The 27553-nt window shown below is 43.4% G+C and overlaps 1 protein-coding gene across 13 annotated transcripts in view; it reads left to right on the top strand.

Moving 5' to 3' along the window:
- Positions 1-27553, top strand: part of FGGY (FGGY carbohydrate kinase domain containing) — a 455489-nt gene that overhangs the window by 9203 nt on the left and 418733 nt on the right. For 7 of the 13 annotated variants that reach the window (XM_027108362.1, XM_027108360.1, XM_027108368.1 and 4 more), the window contains exons 1-3: positions 5443-5461; positions 11219-11433; positions 23370-23481. In XM_027108362.1, the coding sequence (XP_026964163.1) occupies positions 11233-11433; positions 23370-23481 (313 nt within the window). In that variant the 5' untranslated portion in view covers positions 5443-5461; positions 11219-11232. Of the gene's footprint in view, positions 1-2594; positions 2674-5367; positions 5462-11218; positions 11434-23369; positions 23482-27553 lie in introns of those variants that run through there. The other 6 variants (XM_027108363.1, XM_027108364.1, XM_027108371.1 and 3 more) reach the window with 6 other exon arrangements.

The raw sequence follows: 27553 nt of genomic DNA, 5'->3' as shown, positions 1-27553 counted from the left end.
CTATGGGGGATGAAAGTTGAGAAGGCAAATTATAAAATCAAGCATGATTTATATACACCAAACTCAATGTAGTTTACCAAATTCTGGGATTGTAGAATTACGTGGCCAACTTTGATATTAGAGTGTGGCTGTTGGTCGGCTGTTTTAAATCATCATGTGACATAGTGGACAGAGCATGGGGTTGAAGACCCTCTCTGTTTTTTACTGACTCTGTGACATTGGGCAAGTGACCTAAATGCACAGAACCTTAGTTACCCCATCTCTGGGTTGTGGACCCTCCAGAGTTGTTGGGAGGATCAGCAAAGCTGTCTACTAAGTCACTAGTACCAGTCCTGGAAGAGAGAAAATGCTCACGCAAAATCTGTTGATCCAAGACGAGGGTTGGCACAAAATATGAGTTTGAGAAACATTGCGATTCATGTGAAGATACATATTGACAGGACATATTAATAGATAACGCTAATTTCTAGGGACCTATTAAAGGAAGAGTAGGGTATTTGAAGAGGGCTACCTCAAAGCCCACCTTCAAAGGCACTTTGTGAAGACACCCCAGGTCCCCTTCCCTTTTCTCCTGAACAAGTTGTTCTGATGTTAGTGTCCGAGATTGGGTATTGGGCTGGATGGGCTACTGATTTGTCCCAACATGTATTGCATCTAGGGGGCCTCCAGGAAGGTAGAGAAGACCTGCTGTGTGCTCACGGTGGGCTACTAGCCCAGCTTCCCTCATCTCCACACAGCATCATGTGGGAACATGGGTATCTGAAGATCATTCTTGTTAAATGTACCAAGTGCCCCGTATCCCTTCTTCCTCCCTCTTTATTTTAGGAAAAGCCACGGCATGGAGGGGTTATAGGAGCTAAAAGTATATAGCAAAGAGGAAAGAAAACTCAGGAGGTCGTGAGAGTCATCTTAAAACGTTTGAAGGGATAGCTCACCCAAAGGAGGTTAGGTGGCTGATCCCGTGGGATAAAAATGAGGACTAGAGGGTGGAAGCCATATAAAGTAGAATTCAACTCAGTACGAGGATCTTTCTTCTTATTATAGTACTAGCTGCGTGTTGTGAAAATTCAAACAGCACAGAGAGGGGAAGTTAAAAATTGCCCTTCAAGCTTCCACCGCATTTCTTTTCCCTAGATGTCACTGCAGTAAGCAGGCTTTTGCATATTCTTCCTGAAGTTTTGTATGTTAGGTCCTTATACAATACAGTGGTTCTCAAACTTTAGCATCTGTCAGGGTAGCCTGGCAGATGTGAGCCGCACTCCCCAGAGTTTCTGAATCAGTAGATCTGGGCTGGAGCCTGAGAATTTGCATTTCTTTCTTTTCTTTTTTTTTTTTTTTTGCGGTACGCAGGCCTCTCACTGCTGTGGCCTCTCCCATTGCGGAGCACAGGCTCTGGACGCACAGGCTCAGCGGCCATGGCTCACGGGCCCAGCCGCTCCGCGGCATGTGGGATCTTCCCGGACCGGGGCACGAACCCATGTCCCCTGCATTGGCAGGCGGACTCTCGACCGCTGCGCCACTAGGGAAGCCCGAATTTGCATTTCTAACATGTTCACTGGCGATGCTGTTGCTGCTCCTCTGGAGATCACAGTTTGAGAACCACTGCTGCTTTTCCTGTTTACAGAGTTAATACAAATGCGTTCATACTATGGTGTCTAAGAACTTGCATTTTTACTTAATAACATATAATTAGCAATTTTCTTTAGTTTTTCATTGTTTTTAACAGCTGCTTCTGTATCAGTTTTAGCAATTCCCCTATAAATAAACATTGAATTTGTTTCCAGGGTTTTTGTGAGTGTGCCCTTGCCTTTAAAAAAAAGAAAGTTGAAATGGACATTTTTGTATACATCTTTTAGATGAGCCAATCTTAAATGCTTAGAAGTTCAACTCTTGGGTAAAAGGGTAGATTTTGAAAACAGAAAGGAGGTTGAACCAATTATTCTCCCACTAAAAGTGTCTGAAACTGCCTTTTTCCCCAAACTCTTGCCAAAGATGGGTACTAGCATTTTCATTTTCTTCCCATTTTTTAAGGTGTACAATTGTATCTCAGTATTCTTTTGATTTGCATTTCCCTCTATTATTTGTGAGGCTGAAGGTTGACATGTATGCATTATATGTCTTTTTCTGTGAACTGCAAGTTTTTATTTCCTCCATCACAAGGAGGAGAGAACAGTATGAACAGAGGCACCAAACCTTCATTTGAGGGACTGCTAGTAGCTTTGTAGAGTTGGAGCCTCAGGGGTTGCAGTCAGGGAGGAGGCAGGGAGGTAAGGTGAGAGGCACAGGCAGAGCTGTAGCGTTGAGGGCCTTGTGGGCCAAAGAAAGAACTTGGGCCTTACTTTGGGCAGAGGCAGTACTGATGGTGTTTAAGCTTACGGTGTAGCTCTTGGCAATTTTAATAGGGCGTGTTTCTGGAGGGGCAAGCTGTCCAATAATCTTCCAGTAACTCATTCTTTAGGCCTTTCACCCTGGGCCTTGAAGCCACCTGGCCATTCTTGATAAACAGGTAAACACAAGACTAGACCAGAGGCCTCAGCCAGCCTCAGGCTGGGCGCTGTCTTCAAGGGAGGAATTTTGCAAGATGGTGCAGGGACTGGATTTTGTTGCTCAACCTAATACTGTACTGCCCTGAGCCCTTCCTGAATTTACTGACATCTGACAGCAGTCATCAAGGTTGGTGGGTTCTTCTGTTGTTTTTATTTGAGTGACTTTCTGAGAAAAGCTGTGGATTTGGGCCAATATGCTAATGATAATGATATTGCTTTGAAGGTCTGATTAGTTCTGTAGAATATTATTTTATAGTTAATTATGTCAACAAATCAACAGCAGCCTCTTGGAGAAGAAAGTGAAAGAGGGAGATAAACTACATATATATTTAACAAATTGTTCAGAACTCCAAGAGAGGTAGGAATTCATGTATTACAAAGAAGAGTCCACTTGACAATAAAAAATCACTAAGTTTGCCTGTAATTTTCCCTGTTATGTGCATAGCTTTGTCATTGGCTTATGGGGTTAAACTATAATAACTTTGCATTTAGAATCAGGACACCAGCCCTGGCTCTCTGTGTGTCTGTTCTGCCACTTTTCTGCTTCCAGGGTCCTGGCATGAGAGTAAGAGGCCGTCAGATTCAGGCTTTGGCTTTTAGTGAACTCAGGCTGTGAATTGGGTTTGTGAAAGATAGACCCCATCTTTCTTCTCCCCTCCGTGCATGTGTCTGTGGGAATGGGGCTCTGGGTCAAGGAGGATGATTGACCTGGGAAGGGGTGCAGTGCTTTACACACAAGAGAGGCTTGCTGATGGTGCTTCTAGAACTCTCCAGGGACGGAGAGTTTTTAGAGGCTTTTTATTTCAAAAGGTATTTGACTATTTTATACATTAATAATTTCTCCCTCCCTCACATCCCAGGAATTCCCCTATTACTGCATGACACACGCTGTGCTTGTCTCCAGGTAGAAGGAAGTAGGGGGCCAGAACATTCTCAGTTAATATCTAATGTTTCTCACAGTAGCATTTATAGTGACATAGGTGGTGGTTATTAATCAGAGTATGGAGGGGGCGTTTCTGATGGTTGAGTGTCTGAGAAGTTTTCACAGGATGAACAGACTTGTAATTGTGTTCTGAGTGTGTCCAGGATGAAAGCAGCTTGGTTAGGGAAGGAAAGCCAAGTCATTTCAGGGATGGATAAAAGTCCTGCTCTGGCTTAGGCAAACCTGAATTTGAGTACAACCTTCTTCCTCTCCAGGCGTCGTGACCATCCGCCGGGTATCACTCCTCTCAGGATTTGAGTGTCCTCCCCTGTAAATGAGGGAAGGGTAGGTGTCATAAATGTGGGCCCCCCTCTCCCTTTCTCTGCAAAGATAATAGCTTGGTAGGGCTATTAAAGGGCTTGGAAGGCATTTTAACAAGTCAGGAGCTGCTTTATTGGCTCACAAGTATTGAAGAGAAGAGAGCGTAAGCAAGGTTTTATGGAAGAGGACATGGGAGACTCAAAGTTTAATTTGCTTTGAGGTGATGTTTGTTTTTGGAGTTTGGGCATGTCCTTTGATGCGTCAGATTTTCCATCCATGATTTCGTTAGGGCCTATACTGTGCATTTGGCCTCAACATGGTTGGGGTTTGTGTTTTCTTTGCGTCAGCTGTTGTGCTGTTGCCTGTGTGGCTCTTGGAGGGTGGTGGGTTTTGGCCACCATCCAGGGCTGCCTCAGAGTTGATCCCTGTGGCTGCCACATTGTGAGGCAGGCATGAGGATTTGGGGAGTTTTGCCTTTTCTGCCTGTTGGAATCCATCTTTGAATTTAAAAGGACAGCCAGCCGTTCTTCTGTCTGATTTAATAACACATCCCTCCCCCAGTCACCGCGTATTGTCTTTAAAAATGGGCTCAGTCCAAAGCATGCAGATCCTCAACATCCTGAAAAATACTGCGTTTCTGATCCAATGATTGGAACAGTGATGAAAACAATAAACTGGTGCTTCTTTTACCAGCTAACGTCTCTGTATTCTGCAGAGAAAGGTGGAGTTGGAATAAGATGCTTGGCTTCAAGAGTATAGCTGAGATTCCGATGGCAATCTGGAGCCCCTTACTGCCATGTGTAATATTACCAGGTGCATTAGGTTGAGCTTGAAGTACATCAACAAGGCATAACTTGAGGCATCACCATTTGACTTTCAGAAATCAGCTTCTTACATTAAATTGTCAGCTCTTTAAAATCAGAAATGATATATTTTTCAGCTTCCTATTCCTAGTGTCCTGGCACAGAAAAAGCACTTAACATTTGTTTACTGGAATTTGAGCTGTTAGACATGGTGAGAATACCTAGGTATAGATCATGCATATTAAGTAATTGCAGATGTCCAGAGGTGATTTGATGGTGAAAAGGGAAGGTTGGCACATGTTAATAGTCCTAATAGTTGCTGCCGTTTACTGAGCATGTACCATATATCAGGCACTGTGCTGGGCACTTCGGTTATACAATCCTAGTTCATTGTTCAAAGAATACAATGAGATTGGAGCTGCAGGAGACAGCCTTTCACTTTCAGAGAAGTACCTGTCAAGAAGCTGTACATTTTCTCCCATGAGTATTTTTGGTAAAGCCAGTGGAGAATGAGATATTATTGCCAGATTAGCGCTTTCCTTCCCATCCCGAACTTTCTCTCCATCTTAGAGCATGTGTGCATTGTTTAAAGTGGTATTTAGTTCCTTCTGTCAAGGAGACTAAAGTTGACCAGTGTACTCATTGCTTACCTTTTTCTTCCCAAACCTCCCAACCCCCTGATTGCAATATAACTAAATAAAAAAAAAAAAATTGTGTGGGTCTCGTGTACTTGAGCTCCCAGCCAAGACCAAAGATCAAAGTCAAGAGAGGATATTGAGCTCCCTCCCAGGTCCCTGGGATGCTGTATGTGCAGACACTGTTTCCACGTCAGTCCTGGAGGAGTAGCCCTTTGAGAAATAGGACTGCAGGTAAGCTCATCCACTTTGGAGCCTTGTAGTCTTAGGAAACATTGTTACCAGTCTTTGGTCACTTAGGGGAAGAGAAGGAGGAAAATACAAGAGAACAATCCCCGGAGGTTGGTTTTCAGCACTGGTATTTGAGCATGACCCCTTAGAATCTCTGGGATAGTTGTGCAGAGAACAGCCTCCCGTGTCTGTGACCCTCTTTCCTTTTCTCACGTTGCCTTTGAGCAGCTTGCATGTTTGTTAAAGAATCAGCCATGAAGCCTCTGGTTTTCTGTGGCACATTTCTAATAATATTTGTAAAGGCTATTATTTAATGAACCGCATACATATTTACCATCAGAGCAGTCTTTTGATGGTGAACAGGGGCTAAAAGCCAGTCCAGTCTGCGCTGGGGACTTGGCTGGGAGGCTGTTTCTGCCCTTCAGAGCCTCCTATAGACTGAAAAGTTAGGTAAGGCTCGGGACGTGTGTGCAGCCAGCTTGAATTTCTCCCTGTAGCTTTTCTTTGCCTTGGCCTTCACAATCTATGTCCTTATTTCTCCATCTGACCAGCCTCCCTATATTCCCTATTAGTTGTTTTTGTTTTTAGAGAATTTATCTTTGACTGAAATGAATGAATTGGAACTAATGTTCTGACTCTCAGCATTCATCCATTGGGCTCTGGAGCCATACCGTCCTGGCCTGGAGTCTCAGCTCCTCTGGTTTTGTGCTCTATGACGTTAAATAGCTTTATTGCTGAGAACCTCAATCTCCTAAACTGGAAAATGGGCTCATAGTGCCAACCACACGGGATTGTTACAAAGGTGAAGTGAAATCACAAGATCAGGTGGGCGGTTTGCAGAGCAGAGCTTAATAAATGCTAGTTGTTGCTGCCTTTGTTGTTGCTATTGATATTGAAGAAGTTTTTGAAGGATTTGGTTTTCACTTTTAGGTTGGTGTGTAGAAAGAGCCCTAAACTTGCCTTAAGAGGCCAGGGTTCAAATGCAGGTGCTGCTGTTGTTTGCTGTTTGTGGTACTAAGGGCAAATTTCCCCATCCCACCAACATATAAAATGGTGATAGGGTTACCAGCTTGACTGGGTTTCAGTCAGAAGATATGAACACATGTGTAAAAGTGCCAGGCATGCGGGAGGATCCTAATCCTTTTCTAAAAAAAGAACAAATTGGAAGAGGGAATAATGTTTTCCACTTTGCAGTTACTTTATTTCTTGAGGCCAAGAGGGACTGGAATACAGCTTGGAGTCTAGGACACAGCCGAGAGTACCTATGACCCAGGAACAAAGGGCACAGAAAGGGGAGACAAGGAATCTGAGTTGCAGAAACTCCTCTGGCAGAGTTTTTATAACTCACAGGGTTGAGTTTCAGGGAAGCTGCCTAAGGGCTTGAACTTCTTTGTTTCCCTTCTTTCAGGGTCCAGGTGTGGAAACAATCATAAAGAGATCACTTAAAACTATAGTAATGGGAAACATGGTGAACTTGAAATATTTAATTAGGATCTATTTCTTACAAAAACATGAACTGGGAGGTCTGTGCGAACAGTGCAGGGAGGGTAAGATGCCCTTGTTCCCGTGGGTTTGACTCTCTTCCCAACTGATGTCTCAGTTAAATGGTCTAGAAATGGGTAGTTTGCCAGAGAGAGGCCACCTGGTGTTGAGGAAGGGTCAGTCTCTGAAGGTGGTCAGCCTGAGTTCTGAGTTAGCCGGTTGTAGACAGAGTAGGCAGGAATACCTAGCAGAGTCCTTGGCAAATGGGCATTTACTGAATGGAGGGTATCAGGCAGTATATCATCCTGAGAATGGTTAGGGATTTGGGAGCCGGAGGGAATGAGATTGCTCTCAACGCCATCACTTGCGAGTTATATGACATACTGGAGCAAGTTATTAACTAGTCTAGGACTCGTTTTCCTCATCAGTAAAATGGGGATGATAACAGTAATTATCCTCAGGGGTCGATGTCAGGATACGAAGTGGATTAAGAACGTAAGCAAGCTGCTTAGCAAAGCATCGGATACACAGTACATTTGTACCTTTTATTATTTCCCTAAAGATAGGTTTTAAAGGTGTCCACTGAGTCTCAGAGACTTGGTGAGTTCGTGCTATGTGCCAGGCACTGGGCTAACACTGGGGATACAGCTGTGGTCCAGGCAGCACTGGAGTTAATGTCTAATGGCAAAGCTCCACTGTCCATACGAGTGTGTGTGTGGGGGCGGGGGGTGGGGTGGTGGTGGTGGTTCTCCCAAAGGATGGGCTCTTTCCTGTTTAGCCAAGAGATGGGTCCAAAACCCAGAGCTGGGGGAAGCCCTGAGTCAGCTGCAGAGTGGAAATCTGCCTCTTTGGACTTTATTGGAGGTAAATCAGGATGTCTGGGTAGTGGGTGGTAAGATGAGGAATTCCTTGTAGAGGAAGACAGTCAAAAGTGAGGGAGCCAGGCCTGAGGAGCTGGGCCAGCCCCCTGGGGGACTCTTTTGTCACTGGCGCTGGCAGGAGTACAGAGAAGCCTGGATGATGGCTGGCCAGGTCTGTGTAATCCAGAATGTTTGTATAGATTCTTCATTTCCTGTGTTTTTCCCCTTGTTTCTCCCTCCAGTGTTTAGAATAATCTTGGACAGTTCTAGCCAAGGACAGAGAGTTGTTGGCTTGTCAGGATCAGTGTTGGGGAGCAGCATCCCTGGGCCCTTCCAAGTGGTGACAGGGGGAAGCTAAGAGAAGGAACCCCGAGTACAGCAAGAGGATGTGTATGTGGTCAGTTCGGGGAGGTGGAACAGCGAGCCCGGTCAGGCTTCCTCCTCTTCGCAGATAAAGAGACCGAGGAAGATCTGAGCCATGGCACTGTCCCGTTTTGTCCTTCACTGTATCCTCAGCTCTTAGCAGGGTGCCTGGCACAATCCGCATTTCTTTGAATATCAGTCATTGATTGCAAAATGCATCATTATTTCATGTACCACTAAGAAGGAAAGAACATGCTACTGATCAGTCGTAAGATGCCATTCGTTGCCCAGTCACTAATTTTGAAGACGCTAAATGTGAAAAAAATGAGTGTCTCCGAATTAATAAAATGTAGTTGTAAGCATCCAATAAATATTTGTTAATTGGATGGATGAAGCATACAGAGATTAGAATCAAGGAAAAACACTAGTGCAGGTAAGTACAAACCTAGGAATCCAACTATTAAAGCATTAAAGCCCGAACCTGTTCATCCTTGTTTTCTGTGGATTCACTGATCTAGGTGTTCATTCCGTAAACATTTATTGAAAACCAGTTATGTACCAGACACTGTACTGGTTTGGGGATATAGAAACTGTAGGAGCTGGGGATCCAGAAATCAATCAGTTCCTTTCTTCAGGTTCAGGCCAGTAAGGGAGACGGACACAGAAACAAAAAATTCACAGTCAGAGTGGTCTTCAAAAAGTTGGCAAAGAAAGTAGGGGCACAGTACTCTGGTGGCAGCAGGGCGTGGAGAGAGGCAAGGCAGTCTTTCCTGAAGAGGTGGTGGTTTAGCTAGATCTTGAAATGGAAGTCAGCAGGCACACAAGAGAGGAGGGAGGTAGCAAGGGAAGAGAAGCACGAGGGGAGACAGTCCCGTAGCAGTGCGGTACACCTGCGGTCCTGCGAGGGGTTCAGGATGTCTGGAGCTTGGTGTGAGAATGGGCAGGACGGAGGTGGATGTGGCTGGACAGCAGGCAGAGGGCAGCTCCTGGAGGGCCTGGAATGCCGTGCAGAGGGCCTCAGCCAGTGGTTTTCAGCCATCCTGAGTCCTGAGGAAGGACCCAGCAGAGCGATTGCTGGGGGCAGGCTAGAGGGCCAGGCAAGGGTGATCTTTGCTTCAAACAGAGCAGCTCTGCTTGGATCTGTTTTATTTCAATTTTTCCGAGTAATGGCTTGAAGGAAAGATATCCCTTTTGGATGCTTGAAGGAATGCATGGTTTGAAAACTGGTGCCACTGGTCATACGGGCGAGGAGATGAGAAGGCACTTAGGCTGGAGCCTGGGAGTTGCTCTGTGAAGCTCAGACGGAGGTAGCACATGCTCTTAACTACAGATTCCCCATTGGCCTCTACACCTGCCTGTGAACCACAGGGGGCCACACACCTTTGGGAAATCTTCGTGATCAAGTCAGAAGCTATCACTTGTAATGAAGCTGTTTTTGACTGGGATAAATAGCCAGGAAGCTGTAATGGAACATCTGCTGGCTGACTTCATTTTAGAATTCCCAGGTGTGACCTTGCCAAGGAAACATTACCTTTTTGAAGTGGAAGGGTGCAGAGCGCTGCTGCGGTTGAAATGAGACCCTGGGCGCTGAGGCCGCCCCGAGCTCACCTGGGGAGTTGTAGCATGTTCACCAGCATGGGTATCTTGGGGGCTTGTTCTTATTCTTTAAAAGGCCAATCTGGAAAATGAAAGCCTCTGTGAGATGTCTGTGTCATGGGGGCTAATCTGACCAGAGGGAGTCAGAGCCGCAGTGCAGGCCAAGGAATTCCTGAGTGTTCTCTGGTCAGATTTCCTTGTAACTCGCAAGGGGTCTGTAAAGAAAACAGATTGTTTAACAAGTTCCTGATCCTGTCTCCCTCGAGGCTCCTTCCCAATTCCCAGTCACTTCCTGACATGGCTGCAGTATATTTGCCTCTTCTCCAAACCTGTATCGCAAGCTGCTAAGAAGGAAAGGAAGGGACATGAGACAGATGTGGGACCTCGGGTCCAGGCTGCTCTTGAGTGGTGCTGGCTAGATCTTTTAACTTCTCAGAGACCTATTTGCCCATCAGTATAAAATGCATCAATGTGCATTTACTGTTCTTAAGTGTGTGGACCTAGCATTAAGAGAAAAGTTACATATCTCTTGGCGTCTCATCTTAGTCACCTGTAAAATAGATTTTTAACTATACTCACCTTCAGGGGGAGAGGGGAATTGGATGAAGGCAGTCAAAAGGTACAAACTTCTGGTTATACGATAACTAAATGCTAGGAATATAATGTGCAACGTGATACATAGAATGAACACTGCTGTATTTATATATGAAAGTTAAGAGAGTAAATCCTAAGATACCTCATCACACAAATTTGTTTTTCTGTTTCTTTACTTTTAAATCTCTATGAGATGATAGATATTCACTAAGCTTATTGTGATAATCACTTCTTAATGTATGAAAGCCAAATCATTATGCTGTACACCTTAAACTTATACAGTGCTCTATGTCAATTATATCTCAATCAAACTGGAAGAAAAAAAATAGTCTCACCTTGTAGAGTCGTAGTGAGTAGAGAGGCTGTATGTACTTTTTACAGTGCTTGTTGGCACATAATAGGTGCTCAGTACATAGTTTTTTGAATGAATGGCCGCCTGGGCAGATGAGGTTCCTTTTCAGCGCCATGGGCATTGTCCTTGTTTCGATTCAAATTCACTGAGAAGAGAATGCATATCTATTGCCTCCAGATTCTCAGCTCTATAACCCTCTATTTATCCTCATAGCACTTTTCACCCAGTGTCAGGACTTTGCTTGAATAATTAATGCAGTTCGTAAATCCTCACCATCTGACTCCCTTCCAAGAGCAGAAACTCCATATCTGAGGCCATGCCTGTCTGTTCACCCACTACCTAGCTCAGTGCCTGTTAGCACACTGGCAACAATGAATGTTTTGTTGGATGAATAAATAATCAATGGCTACCAGTTCATCAGCTGCATCCCTTCATTTCCGCTTTCAAGTTGTCCCATGCTTGGCTTTGCAGACCCACTTGGTCTTCACGTGGTTTTGCCCTTGATATCCGCAGGTGGAGGGACGGCAATGCCCGGCGGAGATCAGGAACTCGGGAGCTACTACGTGGGTGTGGACGTGGGGACAGGCAGTGTCCGTGCAGCTCTGGTGGACCAGAGGGGTATCCTCTTGGCTTTCGCAGACCAGCCAATCAACCAGTGGGAGCCTCAGTTCAACCACCACGAGCAGTCCTCCGAGGACATCTGGGTTGCGTGCTGCATCGTCACAAAGGTATGGCCTCAACTCTCGCGTTCTCACATGTGTTCCCCTGCTCCCACCTGCTGAGTGTGTATAGTGTGTCCATCTGGTGCCAGGGACAACGTCGGGGTAACTTTAGACACAGGCTTTGCCTTTAGGGAGCTCATGGTCTATGGCAGAGACCAACAGACAGCTGGGATGTAACGTGGTATGTGCTGGGAGCAAAGTGACTGTGGCTAGAGCTGAGGAAGGGGCCAACACTGAGGGGCTCCAGGTAGACAGGATGGAGGATGCAGAACATGTAGACAGAGGATTCAGTCAGATGTGACCGAATGTGAAGATGTCACTGATAACCATAGATGACCTCTACTGCGCCCTCAGGTGTGCCCAGTGCTGTGTAAAACATGTTAACATGCATTATGCAGTCAAATCCTCACAACGACCCTATAAAGGTACCCTCATTTTATTGAGGAGGAAACAAAGGCATAGAAAGATTAGGTAACTTACTCAAGTTCATGCAGTTAGTAAGTAGGAAAGGCAGTCTGACTCCAGTGCTGCACCCTTAGTCACTGGACTCTCCTGCCTTCCAAGTGGACAAATGAGGGGAACCTCATTTTGTTCAGAGGGAACTGCATGTGCAAAGGCACAGTGGCCTGAGAACACGGTGGGTTCTGAGAAAGGAAGGAAGTCAGGCAAGACTAGTGCATCTCTGAGTTGTGCCGGGTAGACGTTTATCTTGAGTGGCCTTGGTTTGCGGTCCGCTTGCTGGCTTGGGAAAAGGAGTGATGCTGGTTGAGAATTGTTCCCTTTTAGTTTCACTTGACTGGTTTTACATCCTGGTGATCAGGAACGACAGAGGTGCTTTTGTAGTTTTTTCCAGAGGGAAAAATAAAGTCCTGGGTTCTCTCTTCTCCCTGTTCCTAGTTTAGTTCCTTAAATATTCATGAAGGGCTTGGTAATTTGCAGATGGACAATTCACCATTCTGTCCGTATTGATCAGTCTGTTTAAACTTTAATGAGCTCTGGGCTGATGTTAGTGCCCCTGGAGAAGAAGGCAGGGAGCGAAGGTGGGGGTGGGAGGCACTGGAGCATTATTATATAGGAATAAAAGGGGGGCACATCTTCTCTTCTGCCTGTTTAATTTTCCTCCTCCCTCCCCCGCCCCGTCCCAGCCCCGCCTTGGTGAGAATCTTCTACTCTTTGCCCTTGGGTCTCCTTTGTTCTTCCAACATACAGCATTTCTTGCCATTAAGGAAATTGTCAAGAAAAAATTTTATCCCCTGATGAAAAGCTACTTTAAAAACAGGTCTGCTCTAAGTACAGCTTGGTTTAATGTTGGATTTTTTAATCATCTCCCGGTGGCAGCCACCTCATCATCTGCTTGCACCCCATTAGCCACGTGAGTGCTCTGGGCATTTGTCCTTAGCGAGGATGTCTCTCTGTAGCAAACCTGGATAAAGCTATTGGGTCTTAGGCTGTTCCCCTCGCATGGGGTATGGCCATGTGGCCGCATGTCAGAAGCCATATGATAAACATGACACACCTACTCACAGCTATATTGCTATGTGAGGTTGAAGGAGGGGAGCATGTTTATATTAGAGAGGTAACACACCAGAGAGCACAGATTCTGGAGCCAGACTGCCTGGATTGACATCCCAGTTTCAACATTTATTAGCTTGTCATCTTGGACAAGTTACTTACGGTGTCTTGCTTGAGTTTCATCATCTGTAAAATGGAATGATGACTGTACCTATCTGCATTGGATCCTTGTGGGGATTAAATGAGTTAATACATATAAAATGTCGTAACAGTGCCTGGAAATGAGTAAGCACTATGATTCCTATGGCGATGATGATGACAGTAACAGAAATGAGTAGATTATGGAGGAGAGTGAATTTCTAAGATGAAATACTGAAAAGTCAATGTCAGTAAGGGAGGCACCTCATGGGAATATTCACTCCTTTTGTCGTTAGGGTTCTTTCCATGTAAGATTTTGAGAAGCAATGGTCTGGGGCAAGGGGTGACATAAAATACATCCCGACCTGTCTTGTCTTTCTCAAGGACTTAAGGAAGTCAAGAGTTTGAGAGCAGTTGTACTTACTGCTTCCTTTTCCCTAAGTTGCTCACATTGCCTCAGACGCTTTCCCCTTAGTCAAGTTAATGAAAACAATAAGAACAACAGTAACAATATGATGATGATGATGGCAGCTAACATTTCTTGGGCACTGATTATGTTCCAGGTACCATGCTGAACACTTTATACCAATCACTTCATTTTATCCACACAACAGCCTCTTTTTTTTAAAAAAAAAAAAACTGAAATATAGTTGATTTACAATGTTGTGTTATTTTCAGGTGTACTATTTTTTTCGGATTCTTTTGTCTTATTGGTTATTAAAAAATATTGAGTAGAGTTCCCTGTGCTATACAGTAGGTCCTTGTTGGTTATCTGTTTTATATATAGTAGTGTGTATATGTTAATCCCAAACTCCTAATTTATCCCCCTACCCTTTTCCTTTTGGTATCCATAAGTTTGTTTTCTGTGTTTGTAGGTCTAGTTCTATTTTGTACCTAAGTTCATTTGTATCTTTTTTTTTAGTTTCCACATACAAGCAATATTATATGATACTTGTCCTCTGTCTGGCTTAGTTCACTTAGTATGATAATCTCCATGTTGCTGCAAATGGCATTATTTCATTCTCTTTTATGGCTGAGTAATGTTCCATTGTACATATGTACCACATCTTCGTTATCCATTCCTCTGTTGATGGTCATGTAGGTTGCTTCCATGTCTTGGCTATTGTAAATAATGCTGCAGCGAACATTGGGGTGCATGTATCCTTTCGAACCATGTTTTTCTCTATGCCCAAGAGTGGGATTGCTGGATCATATGGTAGTTAAGAACCTCCATACTGTTCTCCATAGTGGCTTCACCAATTTATTATGAACTCTGTTTTAGAGCTGGAAGAAATGAGCTGTTAAGAGGTGAAGAAACCACCCAAAGTCAGGGGTTGGGCTGCTGCTGTCTCCCTCTTGCTCTGTTTTTGTCCCTCTCTTCAGCCTCATCTTATTCCACATGCCCGCATCTTGGAAATCGTATTAAGCTACCTGAATTTTTTTTCTAAATTAGCACTGAATGGAGAACTTTGAACTTATCCTGATTGTTATATTAAGCATTCTGAATTACAAGTGCCTTTACCCAGCTGTCTGCTTATGTGGAAAATGTGTGCCCCCCCGAGCAGGGGTCATATCTTGTTTACCTGTATTTCCTTAGAGTTCCTCACTTGTAATGTGCCCCATTCATGTCTGTTGAGTACGTGAATGAGTGAAATATCTGTTGTTTTCATTGTCTGGCATGCTCTTCTCTCATCTTTTTTTTAACCTGCCCAGTTCCTGGGTACCTTTTAAAGTAAGATTAAGCATTACTTCCCCCTGGGAGCCTTCCTCTGGATGACCTCTGACAGTCCCTGCCTGCCCTTGACAGCCTCAGAAGAAAGAGGGTGAGAAGTCCCTCTCTGCTGCCCCAGAGCCCACGTATTCACCTGTATCAGTATCTGGTCCTTACCAGATTGTGTTTTAATTGGTGACTTGTTTTAACCATGAGCTGAACTCTTGGAGAGTGTCATCTCTGTGTCCACAGCACCTAACACATTGCTTGGCACAAGTTTGATGCTCAGTAAATGGTTGCTGAATAAATGTTACTTAGAGCTAAAAACAAGCAAACAGAAAACATTCTGACATCCCTTATCTTGTTCAAATGTTGCAATAACTCTATGACATAGTTTTCCATACTTCCTATTTGACACGTGAGGATATTAAGGCTCTGAAACTAATGAGTATTAGAGACAGACGTAGACCTCTACTGAGATGGCTCCAAATCCTCTTCTCTGTTCTACTCACCACTGCCCCTGAAACTGTCAAGTCTTCATTGGGTTGATACCCACACATCTAAAAATCTCTATGGAAACGCACAAGTCCTAGAGCTTATGTCGTCCTTGATTTTAAGAGTTTATATCCCTTTTTGGAGCCGCAAATCTTAGTCACCTCAACAAGGCAAGAACATTGCAAGGTAGTGTCTAGTAACAGCTTCCATTAGGAAGAAGATAAGCTGGAGGTACCATTCAGCCAGCAGGTATTTGTCAAGTGTCATTAGTCTGCGAATATTTATTGAGCACCTACTATGTGCTGTGCTCTTTGCTAAGCGCTAGGTTATATATGGGAGTGAGGGCTACAACAGGTTCTCTGCCCCTAAGGATGAAATAGTTCAGTTGCATGGAAAAAAATAATACCCATGAAGCCAACGAAATACCATTTTGTTCTAAATTGTACCAGCTATGTGAGTAATGGTTGGAGAGAGAAGGAGCGGAAGAGGGAGTCACCCGTGTGGGATTGAGCAATCATGTCAACCTCCTATATTTATAGAACTTTTATGGTTTACAAAGTACATTCCTATCCATTTGATTGTCATACAAGGTAGGTAGGGGAGGGGTTGTTACTCCCATGTTAAATTGAAAAGAAATACTGAAATCCAGAGAGTTAAGTGACTTTCCCTAAGTCACCCAGGAAGTGGGTGATAAGCCTGAACTCAGGCCAGATCTCTGCATTCCCTCCATCTCCAACACCACATACCTTCATCTTTTGTCTGGATTAGCCTTGGAATGTAACTGACCTCATCTATGTCTGTGCGCTTCCCCTCTCCAATTGTGCTCCTTCTTGAGCTGGAATGATAGATATCTGTTAATACTAACTTGATCAGGTCACTCTTTTGCTTACAGCTCTTCTGTAGCCCCATACTACTGCTTGGATAGAACTCAGAATCCTTAAATGGCCTGTAGGCGCTGTGTGGTTTGGTTTCAGCCTGCTCTCCTGGCTCATCTCATGATGCTTCTCTCAGCTCTGCCTTCCACCCATATTCTCCTTCTGTCATAATCCCACACATGCACTGCTCCCCTTGTCCTCTGGCTGGGCTTTTGCACACATTCCTTCTTCTTCCTGCACACTCTTCCTGCCTTCCGTTGACATATATCACTCCTATTCATCCGTAGATCCATACTGTCCGATACAGCAGTCACTAGCCACATGTCACCGTTTAAATTTAGTTAAAATTAAATAGAGTTTAAAATTTGGTTCCTCCATTGCAGTAGCCACGCTTCAAGTGCTCGGCAGCCACGTGTGGCTGGTGGCTGCTGTGCTGGACAGCACGGGTACAGAGCATGTCCATCACTGCAGAAGGTCCCTTGCATAGTGCTGCACTGGATCTTAGTTCAAAAGGCAGTTGTTCAAGGAGGAAGCCGTTTCTCGCCCAATGTTACCTCCCAACTAAGTCCTGTTTTACTCAATGTTTTCACATCTCTTGTACTTTTTCTCCATAGAACTTCACATGGTTTGTGAATCATTCATTTTTTGATTAATATCAAATAGTAAAATCATTCTATAATCAAGTAATAACATAACAAAATAAATGAAGTAAAATAAAATAATTCCCATTTGTGGATTAATAGCTGTCTTTTCTACTAGATTTTGTACTGCAGGAGGGTAGGAACTGTAGTTTGCTCACTCAGGTCCTAACGTATAGTAGACCCGGGAAATGTAAAAAGAATGAATGACTCAAGACGTTGGGACCTCCCTACTCCCAATCAATGAAGAAAGCTTGAGGAAGGATGTAGGTTAAAAGTGAGACTAGAGAACACTAAGAGTGGTTGTTCAGGAGGAATATTACGGACAGAAGCGCTTAGGTGGAAAAGTTAGAGTCATCCCTGGCTGGAGCAGGTGGTTTCCAGTAGGAGGAGGAAGGGAAGCTGGAATTGGTGTTGGGGGCATACCTGGGGTGGCGGGTTCTGAGGCCAGTTGGGAGCTCTTCTAGAATCATCCTGAGTTTCAGACTGACCAGCAACAGATTCAGGATGGCTTGGAGGAACAGAAACTAAATTCAAGGATGCCAGTTAGGAGGCAATTTCCTTTTTCTAATAAAGGTCTGGAAGCTGAGATTTGTTTGAACCATAAGGTCTGGAAGGCCTGGGGCTATGTCTCTCTTGTTGAGCATGTGGCCTCTGTGGTGGCACATGTAGGTGCCTAATACTATCTCTGTAATAAACGAAGGGCTGGGTTAGGATGTTGGCCGAGGAATAAAGAGGTGGCACGAGACTGAGAGACTTTGGAAGGAAGATCAAACAGGACCTGGTGACGATGGAGAGGAAGGAGGTAGAGGCAGTGTCAGAGTTTCTGTCCTTGGAGGAATGTTGGTGTCACTGACATAAAGGGCAGTGTTTGGCCTCTATCTCTCTACCTTATGTTCAAGGGACAGTACCACACCTGAGCTAGGATGCTGTGTAGGTAATGGACCAGGACTGGATTTGTTCATTTTACTGGTCACTAGAGTAGATTTTGTAAAGCTGAAGGCCTCCAGGGGCCTTGCAGGTAACATACACCCCACACAAGCTGTATTAGCCTTGTTGTTATTCCCACCTTAGGGCCTCTGCACTGGCTGTTCTCCTGCCTGAAACAATTTTTCTGCAGTTTTCTACAGGGTCAGCTCCTCAGGTCCTTCAGGTGTTTCCTCAAATCTCACTTTCTCAGCAACTACCTTCCCCTTCTCCGGCATTCCTGATCCCCCTGACATCACTTTGTAGTATACTGTACATACACGATATAACCTTTTCGGTTTATTGGCTGTTGTATATCCTTACAACGTAACCTCCAAAACAGTAAGGAATTAAAAAAAATATTTTGCTTTCCGTTGTTTCCCAAATACCCAGAAGAGTGCACAGCATGACCTTAGAAGGGGCTTGATTGTATTTGCTGACTGACTGAATGCATAATCGAATTGTGTAGGCAACAGGGAGTGATGGGCCTGAGGGAACTGGGGATTTCATAACCTCATGCACACCCCCAAAGCTGACAAAGGCATTCAAATCAAGATTTAAAAGAATACAGTACCAGCCACATAGAACTCTATTGCAAGCTGGATTCCGTGAGGCCCCAGGCTTTGACGCTTGCTCCAAATACAGCCAAAGATAAAACCAGGTATGCCTCTGACCCTCCCGTTCTCAGTTCGGAAGATTTCTGAGGAACGCTGTCTCCCCACCCAATAAGGCACAGCCTGCTGATTTAAAACACATGCAGAATTGAACTGGTTCCCACAGTCAGAACAAAGCGATGCACAATCCCTTCCCCAAACATTTGTTTGCTGCCCCATAGCTACGAGTTGACAGTTGCGAGACATGGACCAGGTTACCGAATGAAGTTGCAGAAGTCTCCTTCTCTGGAAATTCTTTAGCAGAGCAATGTGCTTTCTCTCTAGCTGAGGAAATTCCCTTGATGCCAAGCTGTTGGGGTGAGTTTACTAGCCTGCTTTCTTCTTCCATTAATGAGCATATAAAAAAGAATCCTCAGGTCAGCAGGTCGAGTCCCAGGGGCCTTCTGGGTAGTGTGACCCTGACAGCCATCTCTCTGAGATGATTTAGATGGGGGTGGGGTTGGGGAGTGGAGGGGGTCCTCATGATAAGCCTGATGAGCATGGTCATAAGGCATTTCCATATAAGGCTGGGGAAATGACAGTGGCTGCCTAACCAAGTCAGGTTTAAATGCATGTCACAATTATTCCTCCAGTTCCTGGTGATAGGTTTCCGTTTTAGAGATGGAGACACTGCACTTTTGAGGCTGAAAGGCCATGGTTAGAATATAGAACTCTGTAGGTCTTCGAGGGGATTCATAAAGTAGATTGTAGAGAATATTTTCTTTGCTTCTACTGGAAAGTCAGTCCCACCATAATTCTTAGGAGGGTTTGAGTTTATCCAAACTTTTCAGTTGTTTATCCTGTCATTTTATATGTGCTTACATGACACACAGAGCATGCTATGCTTCATACATCAGAGAGATTCCATGAACACAATTAGTAAGGCAGCGAGTGAGTTTTCCATCCTTCATATTTCCTACAAAGGTTTATCGGTTCCAGAGTACTTTCAAACCAATTGACAGTCTTGATCCTTACCTAGGAGTTCTCTCTCTCTCAGGAACCTGAGGCTCAGAAAGGTGAAGAGATTAGTGCAAGATTACCTGATCCGGAAGTGGTGGAGTTGGAACCAGAAGGTGGCTCTTTTGACACTGTAGCCCATGCTTGTTTCTACTCCAAAGCTGCCTTGTGGTATTGAGTTTTATTGCATCTTCTACATGTTCCCTCCCAGTTCCTCTCTTGACTAATTGCAGGCCTGTGTGGGGTGGGCTTGCCCAAGTCAGGCATGCACTCTCTGGGCACAGAGACCAATAGGGCCGCAAGGCAGGTAGACGTTAGGGCTGGCTTGTTGATTGTTAGATTGATGCTCCATGAGTTCAAAGAAGATTGGAGGCAGCTAATTTCCTCAAATAGTGGCTGCTACTTATTGCGCACCAAATGCCAGATGTTGGGCTAATCACACCTTATTTTGCTGAATTCTCATAACGTCATTAGGAGATGTAGGTCTAAGTAATAGCTTTGTGTAACCAAGGAAACTGGTTTTCTGGCTTCCCAAAGTCACATGACTGGTTGGTGGCAGAGCCAGGTTTCAAACTCAGGGCGTCTGCACCCAGTACCATTGATCTTAGCCACTACCCAGGGATTTCCAAGCCAAGTTGGAAGGACATTCCAGGTAGAGGAGGCCATGCTTATAAATGCTACAGAGACATGATCCAGCAAGGCAAGGGGGTGATTAGAATGGCTGGAATTGTGTAACATGCCCTGGGTCACATAGCCAGAGTGACAGAGCTAGGATTTGAAACCAGGTCTTTGTGGGTCATTGTCATGAGGCCATGCTGACAGGCACTTGGGTTTGCGGCTCACATTCTCCTGAGTCTTGATGGATCGGTGTAGTAAGGGTGTACGGGGCGTTCACCTGGTGATGTGGGGCAGAGGTATTGCCAGGCGTCACAGATGGCTGACTAGCGATGTTCTTGCATACAGCGCATGCCCTCTCTGCAGGGTGAGTCTCTTGGGCAGGCAGGCAGTATGGTGGAGTAGGAAGAACACAGACTCTGAGTTTGAATTCTGGCTCTGCCATCGACTGACTGGCTGTACGACAGGATTAAGTTCAAATTCTCAATCTTTGGAGCCCACTTGCTGTTCCCTTCCCTCCCCAGTCTTCCACTTATTTTTTTATGAAATGGAAATACTAAATGTTTCCTCAGTGGGTTTTGTAAGGATTAAATAAGATGATGTTTGTAAAGTACCTGACACTCCATAGGTGCTCAATATATGGTGACATTTTATAATTTATTGTGGTTATTATTTGAAAAAATTAATGCTTTTCTTTGTTGAAAAATCTGTAATAATTGTGTGTAGCTCTTATTTGAGGAACCCATTAAATAGTAAGAAACAGAATCCTAAATGACAAGTCCAACATTCCAAAACAGGAAAAAAGAAGACTTGAGCATTTTATTTTATTTTATTATTATTATTATTTTTGTGGTACGTGGGCCTCTCACTGTTGTGGCCTCTCCTGTTGCGGAGCACAGGCTCCGGACGCACAGGCTCAGCGGCCATGGCTCACGGGCCAGCCGCTCCACGGCATGTAGCATGTGGGATCTTCCCGGACCGGGGCACGAACCCATGTCCCCTGCATCGGCAGGCGGACTCTCAACCACTGCGCCACCAGGGAAGCCCGACTTGAGCATTTTAAATGGTGATGGACACATTTGAGTTGACTTTTGTGGTATTTAAAAGGTTATTGTCATGTTTTAAGTTGGCAGGAAATGTTAATGAGTATGATCACTCATGCTTTTTCACAAAAGGAAACCATAGAAACAAAAATTAAAAAATAGAATTCATCAATAAATCTGTTATTCTCCAGCTTAAAAAATTACATGACAAAGTGAAAAATCTCCCATCTCCTCCAGCTGTCATTTCTGTTCTCAGAGGCAACCACTATTATCAGTTTGTTGTATATTTTTTTTGTTTTTTTTGTACCTTATTAATATATCATGGATGCATTTCCATTTCATCTTTTATAGCTCAACTTTGTAAAAAAAAATTTAACAGCTTGAGGTATAATTTACATACCATAAAATCATCCATTGTAAATGTATAATTCAGTGATTTTATTAAATTTACACATTGTGCAATCATCACCATAATTCAATTTTAGAATAGTTCTGTTACCCCCCAAAAGTTCCCTTATGCCTGTTTGTAGTCAGTCCCCAGCCCCAGTCATAGATAACTGTTTTCTGTCTTTATAGTTATTCCTTTCTAGAAATTTCACATAAATGGAATCATACAACATGCCTTCTTTTGTGTCAGACTTCTTTCACTTAGCGTAATCTTTTTACGGTTCATTCATGTGGTTGCACAGATAGTACTCTTTCTGAGTACTATACTTTTGTATGGATATAACACACTTGGTTTCAACATTTGGTTAAACCATGGTGAACATTTGATTTGTATAGATTTTTGTAGATGCTGTTTATCAGGTTGTAGAAGGTCCCTTCTATCTTGGTTTATTGAGTGATTTTTATTTTTTATTTATTTATTTTTTGCATCTGTTGAGATGATCATTTGGTGTTTGTACTTTATTCTATTAGTATATGTTATACATTAATTGATTTACGGATATTGAACGACTCTTGCATTCCTGGGGTAACCCCACATGGTCATGGTGAAAAATGAATGTTTTATATGTTGCAATATTGGTTTGTTAATATTTTGTTAAGGATTTTTACACTTAGGTTCATGGCAGTTATTGGTCTACAGTGTCCTTTTCATTTGATATCTTTGTTTGGCTTTGGTATCAGGGTAGTACTGGCCATGAAATGTTGGAAAATGTTCTCTCCTTCACTATATCCTAAACAAATTTGTATAGGAGTGGTATTGTTTATTCTTTGAATGTTTCACAGAACTTCCCAATGAATCCATCTGGTCCTAGAGTTGTTGTTTTGTGGGAATGTTTTAGGTGCAATTTTATTTTTCAAGAAAGACTGTTTCTCAGTTTCTTATGTAGCTTTGGCCAAGTTCCATAGCCCCAAAATGGTTGTTTTTGATGATGTTGTTCAGTTTTATGCTTTTATTTTGCTAAGAAGATTTGCCAACCTCTTCATACTATCACACCCAGAAGATACTTCTCTATCTCTTCATTTTATTTTATTTTTTTTGGCGGTACGCGGGCCTCTCACTGTTGTGGCCTCTCCCATTGCGGAGCACAGCCTCCAGACGCACAGGCTCAGTGACCATGGCTCACGGGCCTAGCCGCTCCGCGGCATGTGGGATCTTCCCGGACCGGGGCACGAACCCGTGTCCCCTGCTTCGGCAGGCGGACTCTCAGCCACTGCGCCACCAGGGAAGCCCCCTATCTCTTCATTTTTAGTGACTGTAGAAAATTCTGTTTTACAGGTATACCATAATTTATTTAATAAAAATAATTTTTCCAATTTTTAGGTATATTCTTAAACAGTTAACTTTTGTTTATATGTAATTTTACTTACTCATGCTAATAATTCACTAAGATAGGTTCCTAGAAGTAGGATTGCTGGGTCAAAAGTTATGCATTTTTTAATTTTAGTAAATACTATACTATATTCTTTAAAATTTGTACTAAATTATCACACTGTTAGGATAATATAAAAGAAGGTCCACTTCTCCCTGTCTTGCCACTACTATATACTCTTAATTTTTAAAATTTTTGCCAATAAGAAAAACAAAGATTGGGATATTTTTATTTGCATTTATTTAATTTTAGTGGAGTTGGGAATCTTTTTATATACTCTTTGACTATTTCTTTTTATTTTATGAAGTGACTTGTCATGTCCTTTGCTTAATTTCCAATTAGATTGGTTGTCTTTTAAATTAATTTATAGGATCTTCTGATATTTTAGTGACATTGAACTTTTATTTGTTTTCTGTTGTAAATACTTTATTCTGCCATTCATTTCCTTCTAGTCATAACTGTTTTCAGTCTTTTAAAAGCCTGTATTTTAATTTATGTTTTTTTTATTTGTTTTTAAAACAGAAAGTTGTACAAGGGATTGATTTAAACCAAATTCGAGGGCTTGGGTTTGATGCCACGTGTTCTCTGGTTGTTTTGGATAAGCAGTTTCATCCTTTACCAGTGAATCATGAAGGTAGGACCATTTCTCTCTCTTTTCTTGGTGGTGGGATACTGGCCGGGGCCCAGTTGGAGCATGATATCAAGTGTTATCACTGTTAGTGAGATTTACAGGTGGAGCATGGAGCCCCAAAATCATGTCCCTAGAGGTTAAAGCTTGGGCAGCAGTTAGTAGGAGAGGGGTGACATTGGGATTAGGTGGATTAGGAAGAGACTTGGCTCCATAATGCACAGGAGCCACAGCAGAAAATCTGATGTAGGATGAACATGGGATCATTAGCTCAGAGTGAGTAGCCTTGAAACAGTTAACTGGTCTGGGCCTTTTCAAGGAAGGGAGTGTTGTCTGTGCCTGAAATTGTTTTGCATATGAAGCTCCTCCACCACATTCATTTGAGTGGGTGAATCAAGTTCACTTAAAGAAAATAGAATAAGACAGACAGGACCATATATCACACAAAAGCTGGAAACAAATGGCCTCTCTATTTTCAATAGCCAGACCAAAGACATTCACATTTAATGACGTTGTTCTAATACACTCTCATTACACTCTCATTGCACTCTCTCATTACACTCATGAGTACTGTAATGAGCTGTTTCAAATGTAAGTGCCAACTTTTATCCACTGTCAGAAATTTCTCATGGGTGTGTCTCTTTTGGGATACTCTAGCCAGTAGTGCTAGCACCAATGTTGCAAACCCAAAAGTCAGGTAGGTAATGTAAATGAATACAGCGTGCCAGATTTGAGAAAAACAACAGCACATGTGCAGAGATAAAATTCAACTGACATTTAACCTTTTGATGAGTGGCAGACATTTGGGAGCAGTGGAGACTGTGGTGCACTGGAAATTGCAGGCTCCATCTAAAGGAGTGTGACTCTGCATTTTCAGTCGGTTGTTGCCAACATAGGTATCACAAGCAAGGCTCGCCTTTGGGCGAGGCTGTATTAAAGAATCCTTGGTAGTGGACACTGCTGTAGCAGCACCTTTCTTAACTGGCGGCTGTGGATACTGGGGCACAATGGGACACCCTGGCATTGGAGTCAGGCAGTCCCAGATCTTAGCCCTGCTGCTGTTGAGCTGTGACACCTTGAGTGAATCACTTAACATCTGCATGGCTTGGTTTCTCGTCTGAAAGAATTGGAATAATGAAACAGTAGCTTTGCTGTGAGAATTAAGTGAGAGCCGGACGCCTGAATGCTCAGAAAAGTTTCTTAAGTCCGATTATGAATTCCTTAAGTTAGGAGAATGTGTCTTACTTACTCCTATGGACCTAATGCATGGAACAGTGATTTTTATAAATGACATGCCCTGCAAAAGTATGCAAATGGATGAATGATTAGAGCACAGTGGTAATGGTGACCATCTTTTACACATACACACACACACACACACACACACACACACACACACACACACACACATTTTTTTCTATTTATGCCACATTAACTACCCCCACCCCCCCGTGTGCCTATCCCTGTCTGATTAAGTGTTGGGGCTTCAGAGACGAATATGAGTCGTCCTTGTTCTCAGTGGCTGACCACTGGCTCAGCTGGCATTGTTCCAGCCCAGGAGGGCAGGGCAGCCCCCGTCTAGACCACTTCAGAGAGCAGAGACCCAAGGAATGGGACTGAACCTACAGACCTCAGCTCAGGAGCAGCAAGCCCTCTCCAGCCACGGAGTGGGCTGCTTGGGGAGGCTGCCAGCACTTCTTTGTTGGCTTGTTTTAAGTAGTGGTCAGGTGATGGTCTGTTAGGGATGCTGTGGGAGGAATTCTCATTTTGGATGGGACTTTAGATGTTAAGAGCCCTAAGTTCCAAGGACTCTGTACCTTCTAATCTGCTAAGACACATGGTTTTAAACTCTGGTTAGCACATTAGAAACAACTGGAGATCTTTTAAGATTACCAATTCATGAGCCTTACCCCTAGGGTTTGTATTCAGTTGGCTTGGGGTGAGGCTAGGGCATCAGTGTTTTTAAAGTTTTCTCGATAATTCTAGTATGTGGAGAATTACTGGGTGCAGATGAATGGACAACTAAAACATTAGGAATAAGAACATCTGAAGTAGAGGAAGAGTTCCTTGTTAAACCTGCTTATACCAGCACCCTCCCGGATGCCATCTTTTTTCTCATTGTAGAGAGAATTGCCTCCTGTTGACAGTTCTCCTATTAAAAGTGTTACCTAGGTTGCAACCTGAATTATAAGTGTTGAAAAAACTGTATTCCACCTAAAAGGTTAAAATGTACCCATTCATCAAATGCATCCAGCTGCAGGTGCCCTCATCAGTTTCTTGCCTTTCAACAGGTTCTATTAAGGTTAGATTTTAACGGCAATGGATTAGCCTGTACTAGAAAATGAAATTCAGATTTTAAGGATGAATTAAGAGGGTCTTTAAAGACTTCTGTTTACCTGATAATGACCCATTCTTGACTGGTTAATTGGAGTAATTGTGAAGAGCAGGGAGTGGGGTCAGGAAATTAACCATCACCATTAAAACCAAACCCATAAGACCAGCGAAACTTACTTTCTTTTGATGGTAACCAAAAAGAAAAAGGAAAAGAAAAAAAAATCCCAAGGAAATTAAGTGCACTAGTTTGAGAACACTGACCTACATGATAAAATAGTCTCATTGTTTGCCTTTTCTTGTTTGGTCTTTCTTCCTTTTCAAGATCAGACCAGTGCTGGGTTGGACAGAGGTGCCATTGCTGTGTGCTTCCTACCTCTGCAACCCACCTAGCTCAGACCATGACTGGGTGAATCATTCCAGCCACAGGAGCTCCTGGGAGGGAGAGGAACCAAGGGAGATAATTTAGGGTCAGGGAGGAAGTTACTACCTAGGCTACTCTGTAACAGAAACCTAATATTTAGATGGTTTTCTGATTCACAGTCATTTCCTTCAAGTACCCCGGAACACCTCCTGTGAGGTGTTGACAGTATTAATTGAATGAGTACAGGGATAAATAATCTGCCCTAAGGTAAACTGACTATGTAACCCTAATTCTGCTCTACCAGTTTATTTCCAGTTCTCTTAAAATATGATGCCTTTATGGGTCTGTGCTCTCTTGGTTTCACGTGCTGTTTCTATTGTGTAGCCCCTCCTCCCTCACTCTGTCTTCACCTGCTTATCCAGTGGCCAGTCATTTTCAGAATTAACCTAAAGCTTTCCTGCGTCTTGGAAGCTCCCTGTGCAGCCTCGGACTCGGCTAACTGGGGGCTTCTCTGTGCTCTTCCTTCTCTCTGTACCATGTCCAGGACTTCTGTCATCACTCCATACAGACGTTTTTCCATTTACCCACGTGTTCCATAAGGGCAGAGACTGTGGCACATTCTTCTTGGTATCCCAGCACCCAGCCCTGTGCCTGGCATGTAGCAGATGCTTAATAAAAGATGAAATGAACTTTCAGTGGAGTCATTTATTTGTGATTTTCTACAGGCACTGAAAAAAAGATTAACTTCCAGGTTGTTGTCTGTAATGAACATTGTTAATTAATAATCATAATAAATATAATAAAGTAATTGATTCTACACAATGCTTAGTGTGTCATTCTGAGAGCCTCTTCATGTAGAGGTAGTAGTGGCTGATCGGTCTGTCTTTACAGTAGAAAGTTTAGCAACAGGTGTTTTTGTCTTGAAGCAGCTGCAGACAGGTTCTATACAATATTTAAGATGCAATGCAGATATTGTCCCCCCAACACCCACACACCCACATTGTGTGTGTGTGTGTGTTTATGAATGTGTGCCCACATACCCACAGTCTGATTCCGTGATGGTTCTGGAATAGGACCTGGACATCAGTATTTTTAAAGCTATCCCAGGAGATTCTAATGTGAAACTAGAACCAGAACTTTAAGCAGTTTTGTCATACAGTAGAATCACTCAGCTGTTTAAACAAAATCTTAGATGTACCTATGGAAGGTTTCATGTACTCTCTCTTATTTTAAATGTATTACTGTTGTTTGAGGAGTTTCTGTGGGACCTGAAATCTCTCCGGGCAGGCAAACCAATGAGTGAGTCCTTGACTCATTACGATGATGACCTAATTTAGATGTGTCCTTAGGCTGACTTTTTTTGTAAGTTTTAAAAATTCTTTT

This window comes from Aethalodelphis obliquidens, unplaced genomic scaffold (assembly GCF_003676395.1).
Source record: "Aethalodelphis obliquidens isolate GAN/ISIS:26980383/991018 unplaced genomic scaffold, ASM367639v1 scaffold9, whole genome shotgun sequence".
In the NCBI taxonomy this organism is placed as follows: Eukaryota; Metazoa; Chordata; class Mammalia; order Artiodactyla; family Delphinidae; genus Aethalodelphis; species Aethalodelphis obliquidens.
The sequence above is the reverse complement of the archived record's forward strand: the minus strand, read 5'-3'. Positions and strand labels throughout refer to the sequence as shown.